Source organism: Anopheles merus, chromosome 2R (assembly GCF_017562075.2).
Source record: "Anopheles merus strain MAF chromosome 2R, AmerM5.1, whole genome shotgun sequence".
NCBI lineage: Eukaryota > Metazoa > Arthropoda > Insecta > Diptera > Culicidae > Anopheles > Anopheles merus.
The window spans coordinates 56,418,103-56,430,659 of record NC_054082.1 but is presented as its reverse complement, the minus strand read 5'-3'; the positions used below and the strand labels follow the sequence as shown (position 1 = coordinate 56,430,659).

At 42.0% G+C, this 12,557-nt stretch overlaps 1 protein-coding gene across 1 annotated transcript; it reads left to right on the top strand.

Moving 5' to 3' along the window:
• The first annotated feature begins 374 nt into the window (after positions 1 to 374).
• LOC121590190 (cyclin-dependent kinase 20) lies at positions 375 to 3,548 on the top strand. The gene is made up of 3 exons (XM_041909640.1): positions 375 to 1,012; positions 1,398 to 2,063; positions 2,501 to 3,548. The coding sequence occupies exons 1-3, from the start codon at positions 809 to 811 to the stop codon at positions 2,546 to 2,548; spliced, it is 918 nt and encodes a 305-aa protein (XP_041765574.1). The 5' UTR covers positions 375 to 808; the 3' UTR covers positions 2,549 to 3,548.
• Positions 3,549 to 12,557: the final 9,009 nt, after the last annotated feature.

The following is a 12,557-nucleotide window of genomic DNA, read 5'->3' as shown; positions in this document are numbered from 1 at the left end:
TTGTTGTCCAGATGCCAAAATCTAAGCACGTTAAACCATAAAAATACTAAAATTTAAGACAACATTATTTTATATTCGTTTTGGTTTGCAAATGCGTTCGAAGATGTTCCAGCAACATGAAACAAATCGATTTGTTTCTGTTGCAACAACAACGTTCCCGCTGTATGAGTTTTACAGTTCGTTCTAACCAATTGGAAACAAATGTTCCCGCAATATTTTCATAGATCCTTACACGTTGCTTACAGTTTCGGCAGTGGTGTTACCGTTTCCGCAGCACCAAACATCTGGTTGCCAAGGGTTACCGAAAACAACAAACATCCTTTACGATTAAGCATGGGTGATGTTTTTCCATCGCGCTGTTAGTATGTGTTTGTCCGCTGGCGTGTGTTACAGGTTGGCGCATGTTTGAGTGGCGTTTTTCGGCAGACCTACTAGGGCAAATGTCGGTTCCCAAAAGCAAAGCACACTTCGCCAGAACCGCATATACCGGTCGAACGAAGTGACGCTAATTCCATTCTACCCTTTTGTCTTTGGTTGGCTGCTGTCCTGCGGAGGCATGTTGTTTGTGCGATTTTTTATCGCTCGACACTAATTAAAAGTAAACATCCTGGTTGACAGACCTTTCGGTAGAGAGTAAAGTGCCGCAACAAAGTTAGAAGAGTAACCCTCGAACCCCCGTTCACAGTGAATGTTGAGGCTCCGGCATGGTGCAGTGACAGACACAATCTTGGGATTTTTCCCTAACAACGGAAACAAAAACAAACCTATCAGCTTGCCCTCGCCTTAATCTAAAAGTGTCCCAAACACAATGGACGATTATATGCCATCGCGCTATCAGCTGCTCGGCAGAATCGGTGAAGGAGTCCATGGAGTCGTCGTAAAAGCTCGTGACCTGCAAAGTGATGACAAGATGGTTGCCATCAAAAAGCTATCGTTGCGAACAAAGTTCGGGGTTATATCACTCAACACGGTTCGCGAAATTCGTGCCCTGCAGCACTGCCGGTGTGATAATGTGAGTATCCCGTTTGGCCGTACACACACACACACACACACACACACACACACACACACACACACACACACACACACACACACACACACACACACACACACACACACACACACACACACACACACACACACACACACACACACACACACACACACACACACTCTCTCACACACACACACACACACACACACACACACACACACACACACACACACACACACACACACACACACACACACACACACCTTCTAATAGCCATTGACTGGTTGTTCGGTTGCCATAGCGACGAGGTTAGGACATTCATGTTGCAGGGATTGGGATCCTGCAGCTAAGTTAGATTGGTATGAGGGATCGTTTTTAAATTTGTATATTTTTTCATTCACAGGTTCTAGAGCTACTAGATATGTATCCTGATTTGGCCGGCATCTCTTTGGTATTCGAGTACATGCCGCACACACTGTACAGTAAACTAAAAGACGAAGAGAACCCCTTATCCCGAGCAACCGTTCGACGCTATACGGGAATGCTGCTGAAGGGTTTGGCCTACCTTCACGGGTTACGTTTGATGCATCGCGATATTAAGCCTGCCAATCTGCTCATTGATCGTCATGATGTGCTCAAAATAGCAGACTTTGGATTGGCTCGCATCTACACCGAACCACAGCAGCAATCAAACAAGGTGTATTCACCACAGGTTGCCACCCGATGGTACCGAGCGCCGGAAATCCTGTGGGGCTGCCAACGGTACGGTCCCTCGATAGACTTATGGGCCAGCGGAGCCGTCTGTGCTGAGATGCTTCGAGGTGTGCCGCTTTTCGCTGGCACCACCGACATAGAACAACTGGCGCTGGTAGTCCGCACGCTAGGCACTCCAAATCAGAAGGATTGGCCCGAAGTGCGAAGCCTTCCGGATTATAACAAAATCCGCTTTCCGAACTCGCGCGGAGAGCGCTGGGAGGACATCTTCCCCAGCTGTACCACTCGCGACGAGATCAGCCTGGTCGATGGGCTGGTGAGATATAATCCTGCTAAGCGTCTCACGGCCGAAGAGGTGGGTTTTTAACCTTTTGTGTTTTCCGGTTCGGCATCGCTTCCTTCCTATTACATCCTTGTGAGAATTCTCTATGCTACCTGCTCAGCCGGGTTGTGCCAGCATTCGAAAGAGCACTGGTGCATTGTACTAGCATTTTAAAATCCTACTTTTTTGCTGCCCCTAACCCTGATTCCTTTTCAATCCCGGCAATGTTCCTGTGCCAAGCTATCCTGCTCCATCGGTACACTTTTATTTGTCTTTGTAACCTTCATTCATTTGCCGACTATTCGTTCCTGTATGTCTCTGTCCTTGTCTGGCTGACCTACCGTTGACCCTTGGCCCTCGTTTACACTGTACCACTACATCCGCACCACCTGTGTACCACCACTACATTTCATTGATTTTTTTTTCTTTTGTCTTTTGCGTGTTTTCCTCTGATTATGTACGGTTTGTAGGCTTTACTTCATCCCTACTTCAACAACGCAGCAGCGAGTGCAAATTAATTCGCAACAGGCATCTTTCTCCGGCAACCTGCCCTATAGCACACCCTGCTGATCGTGCGTTTATGCTACACCATATTTTAAAACCAGGAGGAAACGCCATGCTCACGCGTCAGAAGAGCGAAATAAGTAAAGGACCAAGCATTTTCCATTCCACTTTTCCATGACAGCGGAGCGGCAAGTTGAATTTCCGCAGGCAATTTTGAAGTCCTAGGCCTGGATAAAAAGTCCTACACCCTGTGAAATGTAACGGAACGGAGCACACGCATTACACAGGGAGCTGCAGTTCGTGTTTTGGAGACTCCCATCGGTACATGAAACAATCGGGCATCCTGCATAATCCGGGCGAAACGGGCAAAAAGTACAAATACTACGAAACTCGAAGATAGCACACTCCGGCGCGGTCCGGAACGTCTACCAACAAAGCAGGAACGCGACTGTAGAAGCTCTGAGGTTCTACCGCGCAATTGGTTCAGCTCCGAAACCAGCGTTCCTTCCGTGTAGTCCGAACACGAACTGTACAGAGTACACCATTAAACGGCAATGAACTTTCTCTCACTCTGTTGCTCCCAATTACTTGGGGCGTGAAGTACTGGTTGAGCTTCCGAAAGATGAACGAAGCCAGTCGGAAAGATACGCGCGTCTGATGTTTTGCGATGGATGAAAGAGGCTACTAGCGGTGAAGAAGAATAGCACTAAACTTCTGGTGTCAGGAGCAAATCCACACAATTATGCCATTCGAACTTTATCATGTGTCGTATCCCAGAGTACGCAGCATGCATGAAACGCAATGTATCGCGGTACACACATAGTATCTCTCTGTTCGCTGTTCCGATTCAGGAGACCTGTTGAAAAATAATATCCAAGTTACAACCTACGCCCAGCAGCTTGGGCGAACGCATGGAATGGTGCGTATCTTTTCCAGTAGCGTTATTATTATATTATATTTAAAATGCCAAATGAATATGCAATATCAAAATGAAACACATAGCGCAACTCTTTACTGTGTGGCTTCCATTTCATCTTGGTAAAATTACTCGGCGGCAAATCAGACCTTCAACTCGCTGTAATGTTACTAACATTAAGCACATTTTTACTCAAGTGCTTCATGCGTATCCATTGTGCTGTCAAATCAGCTGCCGATTAATTGGAAATGTTAACAGCAAATCGAATCAACTAAAACTGGTTAGCTTTTTCTTTCCAGCATCGTCTTCGTTATCAACGGACCAACCTGTACGTATGTTTCAAGGAACGGTTTAACTGGGGAGTAATTCAATTTTCATTAATTTTTGCTGTTCTGCTTTAAGCTAAGGGCTTTAAAGGCTGAATGTCACATTATTGAAAGAAAATTGAATTGTATAACACAGATTATCCTGCAACTTTATTCAATTATTTACACCATAATACTGAGTGTAAATTGCCATTCTATTAATATAGACAAATGTATAGCTAATAAGTGTATATATGTGTATATATGTACAAGTATAAGTATGTAGGGAGCATATGAAAACGCATAATAATGTAATTGTTGTGTTCAGATTTTTTTTCCTAAAAAATGTTTCAATGAATGAACATCTTTTCTCCTTGTACTGATTTGTTTGGGCACGAGATAATTCAATTTCAATAACGAGTCTGCATCGAAAAAAGCTCAGAAATTAAGTCTTAGGGCTAGGTAAATTGTAATTAGTCCCTTTTGTTGCTTATTTGAAATATTTCTTGAAATCCCGGCCACGAAAGGAGCAACAAAATCGAATGCCCCTCGTCATATTAAGCCGTTCCTTTGAGATCCATGTTTTTGCCTCTTTTATTACAGCCTGGTCAATTTATCTGTGGAAACCCCGCAACTCTAAATCACCACCGACTCGGATGATAAAAAGTTGAATTATTAATCATGGATTTTACCTTGTCACACGGCGAAATCCTTTCGTGAGTCCTTTTGTTGTGAAGGACAAGAGTTGTCCTTTACAAGAGTTGGACCGGACCGCTAACTTTTCTTAGACGGGATGGGGGTTTTTTTTTATCTCACTGGATGCACGGCATGAATGCCGTTGTGCGTGGGGCCACGCTTCACTCCGCGGTGTTTGCACACGTTTCCGCTTTGGCCGCTTTTGTGTATCAAATTAAGCACTGACCATGTAGTTGGGGCATAAAAATTAAATATTTAGCCACAAAATGGTGTCGTTTAGTGCCACTTTTTCTGTGCCATTTGTGCGTTCGAATTCCACACCAACTGCTTGCCTCGCGGCACTCCCGCATTTGACCACGGCTCGACCTAATGATGGTGAAACCCATCCACGAATCTAGCAGTCTCGCTTCCAGAGTAGCACTCCTTTTCAAAGTTCGCAAGACGCACAAGGGCATGGTAGAGAGCCGTCTTCTTTTTGGCCGATCTTTTCCCAGAAGTGTCATTTGGAGCCACGCTGGATGATTGTTTTCATTTCTCCTTTTATTCGCTCCATTCCGAGTGCGAACATTCGTGATTTTTTGGTTTTCGCTGTCTTGGGATAACGACGAGGAAAACCATCAGTTTTGGCAATGCGGAACGTGCTCAGTAGTGATGGGAAATTATGAGCGAACTGGTGGTGTGGTTCCTTTTCTGGTTGGAGTCAACGACATCAGTTTCAAAAAATCATTTCTCAGTTTCATTGCGATACTGTTCCATTTATCGTTCAAAAGTTCATATGAACGACTGTTCAGTAAGTGTTCATATGTTTCTGATAATGCGGAGTTCATCAAATCATATTCATGCTGAAATCATGTAACATTCCATACAAAACCATACGCTAATCTACTAGTTTTATGTTTCAACTATTTACACGTTTATTAACATGAATTAAATAATACAAAACACAATACAAAGTAAAACTTATAATGGGCCGCGCACACGAGCCGCACCGTGAGCCCTACCGGGAGCCCTGCTCGACCGGTAGCCTGTTACTCACTCACTCACTTCTGGGTTAGGTGCGCTCTGCACACACTTAGCGCGCATCGCTAAGTGCGTCGTGGTAGTATCGATCCCTGGATGTCGACCAGCAGCAGCGCAACTGCTACAGCGAATCCAGGGCTCAGCACATCTATCCACAACAACTAGTGAAGGACCTATCACATTACTGGAATAATACCGGAATGTATCTGTTGTTGACCTTTTATGACAGGAACATCCACTAAGAAAATGTTATAAGCGGGCCTCCACATGTTGCGGGCTAACCCGCTATAGTCTTTTTCAAATGAGTAAATTTTGACTAACCATCTGACTGGCAGACCCTATCGTCCTCGTCCTAGTCCTAGCGTCAAATAATGTTTGGTTTTGATGTACAAAGTGCAAACAACGTAATTTAACTTTCTATTTGTCCATATTTTACCTTTTAAATACAAATTTAATTTGCGATGAATAAGCGAAAAAGTATATTGCCGTGTCTCCACTGAGTCTCCACACGTACCAGGCTCGTGTAGCGTACAGTCTGTTCCCGAGTTAGGCGGTTTCTGCGTTCCCGGCGAATCCGCGTAACTCGAATATCCGCGTAAGTCGAATTTCACATTTTTTGAATAAAATACTATTCATTAATCGGAGTTTTTGATTTTAGTTAGTACTTTTATACACTTTATCATTTATTTGATATGATTTGTGCGAAAAATTCTAATATTTCTGTCTTTTAAGCGGTTTCAATTTGTTAGCAAAAATGCAATTCATACCGAACTTGAAGCAAATTGTACTGATTAGACATTTGATCTGTAAAATTTAGAAAACCGCGTATCTCCGAATCCGCGTAAGTCGAGAGCCGCGTAACTCGGGAACAGACTGTACCTTGCTGTCAAACTCTCCATACAAAAACGAATGGTACGGTACGATAGCCCATGACGTGTGCAAGCCCGCTAATACATCTGAATAAAAGAAACGGAATTTGATTCATGGGACCAGCCCTACCAGGTTAATTCAGATATTTATAAAAAAAAAACATCTGTTGGAGCGGTTCCATTCCTTTCAAGTAGTGAACGTTTTCGATTCGCTCCTTTTTTCGGAATTTTTTCCATCTCTATGCGTCAGCGTCAGGTCCGATTTGGCGGGTAAATAACCCACCCTCACAAGCACTGAAACATAAAGTTTGATTCTGTCGATGCCTAAAAACCTTCATTTTACATTTCATAGCCACGGAAAAGGAAGGAAGTTGAAGATACAACACTTAGCTTTGGCTGCAATCAAGGCATTGCTTACTACGTTTAACGTTCGCCATAAAAATAAACTAATGCTTCTATCTTCACAAGCATGGAAACTCAAAGCCTGATTTAGCCTCACAGTGTATGTAAATTAATTGTTGTATGTTGTCTAATACATAAGCTAGCAAAGCTCAATAAAGCAATACGATATTGTGAGATGTTTTTTTTTCTTCTTCTTTTGCTTAACAACCGTTGTCGGTCAAGGCCTGCCTGTATGTGCATTTATTTATATACAGGCGTCCCCCGAGTTACGACCCCCTCGAGTTACGACGATTCGCAGATACGACGATTTTGATTTTGACAGTGAAAAATTGTCATCGAGAAGAAATTGATGTATATTTTTGAATTTCTGAGCTGATAACCGTTACACACACATTTCCAAAGATTCCACAACTACCCGATATTGAATATCTATATCGTGTAAACGACTTTTTGCGTAAAATTAATACATTATCGAACGTTGTTTTAAATAAAAAATACGATATCATAGATTTCGACTCTTCAACTTTGGTTATAAACTTTACATTGACAGATATTCGACATACGACTTTTTCAACTTACGCCTTGTATTGGGATTTTTTTCGGTCCCAAATACAGTCGTATCTCGGGGGACACCTGTATCATAATATCTTTATTTCGACATCTACATATTTATAATGAGTATATATAGACTTAGAGGAAGGATAAATGTTTGAAAAGGTATTAAAATATTTCATTTGATTGAGATACGATAATCGGCATATTGACATTGAAAGAGGATTCGATTGCACCACCAAACCGTGACCGCAAAGAAGTTAATCCCAATGTCTCGTTGGTTAACGCATCGTTTGGATCCTTTTCTTTTCTTTATGAAAAAAAAACAACAACAAAACTACCGCTGTTGTTTACACCCATCACACACACACACACACACACACACACACACACACACACACACACACACACACACACACACACACACACACACACACACACACACACACACACACACACACACACCACACACACACACACACACACACACACACCACACACACACACACACACACACACACACACACACACACACACACACACACACACCACACACACACACACACACACACCACGCACGCACGCACGCACGCACGCACGCACGCACGCACACACACACACACACACACACCTCCATCTCCAGACGTGATAGGTTGGCCACAAAAACTTTACATGTTTTGAAAAATCCCCTCATTTTATTATCTTTTTTATTTCTCTTGAAACGCGTGTGTTTGTATGTGTGTAGTGTGTATTGTTACAATATCTCTTTCTGTCTATATTGCATCACGACAGAGCTCTAGGCGAGGGCAAAGGATGGAATCAGTAGTGTTTGTGATAAAGAAATGTGTGTAAAGCAAACAAAAAAAGAAAACCGAGCAGACCCGATATAACGTCGTCGAGCACCATTAACGGACAGATGTTATCCTTTCGCCACCCCCAATGAAGAAGATCCCGGCCCAGATTTTATTCCATTCTCTTTGCTTTTGGTAGTAGCATTTCTTCCGCTTCGCACTTTGCCACCCCGTTTGATGACAGCATACTGCAGCCCCATAACGAGCAACGAAACCCTTGGGTCTTGGATCAAATTCGTTGCCGTTACCACGGTCGACCTCCGGTGAGACATTTCGTGGTAATTCAATCAGCAATCACTTTCAATGCCCTTCGGTGTTTGGTTCTAGTTCGGCGTGATCGGATCGGCTAGATGGAGGGGATCGGGGAAAATAGGGTATTTTTGCGATTTTACACGCCCTTTTGCTTTGCGCACCCACTGCCGTCATGGTACGGCTTACATTCAAACGACGGTCAAACAACATGGTGGAAGCTTTCTTTAGAATGTGCCGATACGATCGTTCCACATCGCCCGATGCACACATCACCAACCCATCAAACTAGAACACCCCCAGACGCTAACGCTTTCCTCGAAAGCCGAGTGAAACAAGTTTTAAGTAGTGAAAAAAGAGCAACATCTTCAATATTTGAGATGCTGTCCAAACACAGGCAAAGAAAGTTTGTACTGGGATGGTTGTTCATTTCTTTTATTTCTTGATTTGCAAATTTAAAGTTAGTTCTCCGCTACCAGTACTTCAAGGTAGCGCGTGCTGACTTTTCGTCCAACTGCAGTAACTTCCTATGTGGCGGTGTTCTGGCAAATGTAGTTTCATTTGTTCTACAATTAATTTATCTTCAAAGAATTTATAGATTTTTTAAAATAAATATACATTCAAAATGCGTTCAAATGCTTTTTTACTTCCGATTCTTATAACTCTTTGGTTGAAAAATGATTTTTTTTTCTAATTATTCTGATAAAAAGTAACACATGCGTTGATAATCCATCACTAAACCTGTATCTTCATTCACCAAATAGTTACGGCGGCTTTATGGTGCTAACAAATGTCAGGGCAGCACGTACAAACAACACTAAAAATTACTACTTCGGCGAGTCAGAGAAAGAATGACTGCACGGGCAGAGATGGAAACTCCGATAAGTAGTAAATAATGAGGTAACAAAATGTACTTCTAAGGTCAAAAAGGCAACACGAGAGAAGGAGAGAGTTAGAGAGAGAGAGAGAGAGAGAGAGAGAGAGAGGGAGAGAGAGAGTCATCAAATGTTTTCCACAATCAGCTTTCCCTTGAAACGGCTCCCAGTGCGAAACAATAAGAAAGAGGGAAGGAACAAAAAACTGTTCAGAAACGTTATCATTTGGCAGTCTGTTTTCTGTAGTGGGCAAGGTTACTTTCTGCGCCGCGGTACGGGTTCGTTGTGATTTTAAGACGAAAAGCTGCATCAAAAGACGATAACGGACGATCCCTGTGGACGGTCGTGCAGCAACAGCAGCAGCATTGCGATGATTCTGCTTATTTCGCAATTTCATATCCGTGCCAGCTCCGTCCGTCCTGCCAGTCTCATCTCAGTATTTGTGTTTCTTTCTTTACGCCCCATATCAATTACGCTCATCGGGCTATTGAGACAACGATGGACACACAGAACAGCAGCAGTAAAGAACTGTTTTAAGGAGCCCAAGACATGGATGTTGGTAGAGCGGGTATGGCCCTGCAACAAATGGTTTTGCCGCCAGGGGATTTCATGTCGACTGGTATTTTCCATCATTTCATCACCCTGGCGACCATCGCCTGGGGCACATTTTGAGTGCACTTGCCGAAAAATGCTCAAGAGGATTATGCTCCTATTCCGGTGGTTATTTGTCTTCCAATAGCCAAGTTAAAATTTGCTACACATTTTTTATCCCTCCCTACGGAGCATTTAGCATGACAAATTAGGAAACATGCTGTGCTATTATGCTTTTGCGTGCATACTACAACAGCACTGGTGTAAAGTTGTGCAAGAAAACTGATAAAGTAAGTTTGCATGTAATGAATAATTAAACTGTATACAACTCTGTGCCACAGAACGGATTCCATGCCGAATTTGTCACGTTTAGCTAACGCAATCAGAAGAAAAATGACCCTCCATTTCACGGAAGCAATTAAAGCAGCTTAAATCGAACGATGATTGCAACGGATGTGGTGTACATAACTACTGATACTGTAAACTGTAAATTTTCATAATAAACCTACTAAACCTACTACGCTACGCCGAGATGGTAATTACATACCGAATATTACTGCACCCATTATGTTTCATCATAATAAACGCGGGACCTACGAGCCTAACCAACGCGTTGGTATAGACACCGACGGAAACTGACGATAATAAGCGACTATAATGTGTAAACTGGAGCCATTCAAAACTTTTAAGTTGATTAAATTTCGTTGGGTTAATTTTAATTTCCTTCTTCCGGCCAGATGCGTTTGTGCGGCACACGCACTTTCAAGGCACCGAGCGACTTTAGAAGATCAGTCGGCCAGCTGCAGCTCGGCTACGTGGTTCGAAAATCTCGAGATGGATGAGTTTCTCGCTGAAACTTTTTCTCGGTATGAAAAACGTACAACAACAACCAACAAAAACAAAAACAAAGTACAACCCTCAAAGGAAAGTTTACTGCTACAAACAAACCTATGCATTAACGATTTTTTCTTTCTTTATTTTAGTACGGATTAATATTTTAAGTATTTTATTTATTTAACTGTAATCGATCAAAGTACGAACAAAACACATAATTTTCCATTATGTATACAATTATCTAATTTAACGTTCTATCATTGAAGTCTTCTAATAATTAGGAGCAGATAAAACCTAATCGAAAAACAGTAAATAAAATTACAATATCTAGGTATTTACTCACCTGTTGAATGTGGTTTGCTTATTCGGGCTTTGTTAACATTTACTGCTGTGTGCATCACTTGATTCTATTTTTTCCAACGATTTCATTTGTGACATTCCTGTTTTGGTAACGTATTTTTTAATGAAAAATAAAATAACCACATTGATAACAATGACAGCGCTGTAATCAGGCAGAAGAACGAAGCATCAATACAACCACAGCACGATCAAAACTACCACATTTACAGTCGGCGAAAAAACAACCGAAACAATGCAACAAAAACCAGCAATGCGTCCTCCTCTTGCCTATGGATACTCACCCCGCTTCGCCGGTTATTATTCTGAAGTCATTCTTTCAGCAACGTTCAAGGCCGTAACATTCGACGACCGAAAGCAGTGAACATAAAAATATACGATACTGTTGTCATTTTGTTATGAATCATTTCTTTTAACTACATTTGCTCATCGAAGCATGCCGTACGCAGCGGAACCTCCAGGGTTTGGCCGTTTCTCTGTGTCGATCAGCGTGTGCTTTGCTGTTGTTACATTGCACTAGTCATTGTGCTTTAACGTTTTTTTATAGAGATCAGCGGCAATGTATAGATCTTCTATGCTTTACATTCATTCACTTTAGCTGGCTGTGTTTGGTACTTGAGGTATTTAGTGCACACGTTTTTACGCCGAAATATACACGCAAAAACACATACACACACGCAAGTGCTTTACTTGAGTTGACGATCATTCAGACCAAGAAACGGGTGATTTCGTCCTATGTACACATTTTAGAGACGCAAAACACCCAGGTATCGTCCATTAGCAATCTCATTCTTACCAATTTTAACACAATTTGCTCCTTTGTTCGTCACATCGTATGTTCGTTATATTTTTCCCATAACTTTTTTCAGGAGCATCTTTCCTACAAATACAAATACCATGCAAATGCTATGCATTCCGCTTGTAAATGTGTATCAATACATGATTTGTTTTGTGTATATATGTGTATATCCGTTCCGCGAAAATCCTTTGATTTCGGTAATTATAGTCTTTGTTTTCTATCTTTAGATGAAGTATATTGCGTTAGGCCAAACTTTGTATAGTAACAAATTCTGCAGTAGTTCAAAAGGGGGCTTTTTATTTTAGGCATATTTGCAGTTTGAAATGAAAATTTAGCAGACATAATAAGTCGATCAATCCGGTCAATTCAATCACTCCCACATTTCTGTAATGAACTTTTTAGCTTCCACTAGATTCGACCAGTAGCTCTAAACAATCAATACAATTGGAGTAATAAATTATTCAAATCTTGTCGATCCTATTTTTAAACTAAATGCGGACGTTGAATACCCCCATTTTTGTTAACCAGCTCTAAACAAACCCTAAGCGAGACGACCAATGCCAAAGTAATTTTAGGTTACAATGAGAGCAAGTGGTTCCGGCTCAGCTGTGGTTGAAATCGTTCGAGAGAGTGCGAGTTTTCTGTCTATCAACAGACCGACAGCTATCGTTGGTAGTTCGCATTACTATTCCTCCTTCGCCATTCCG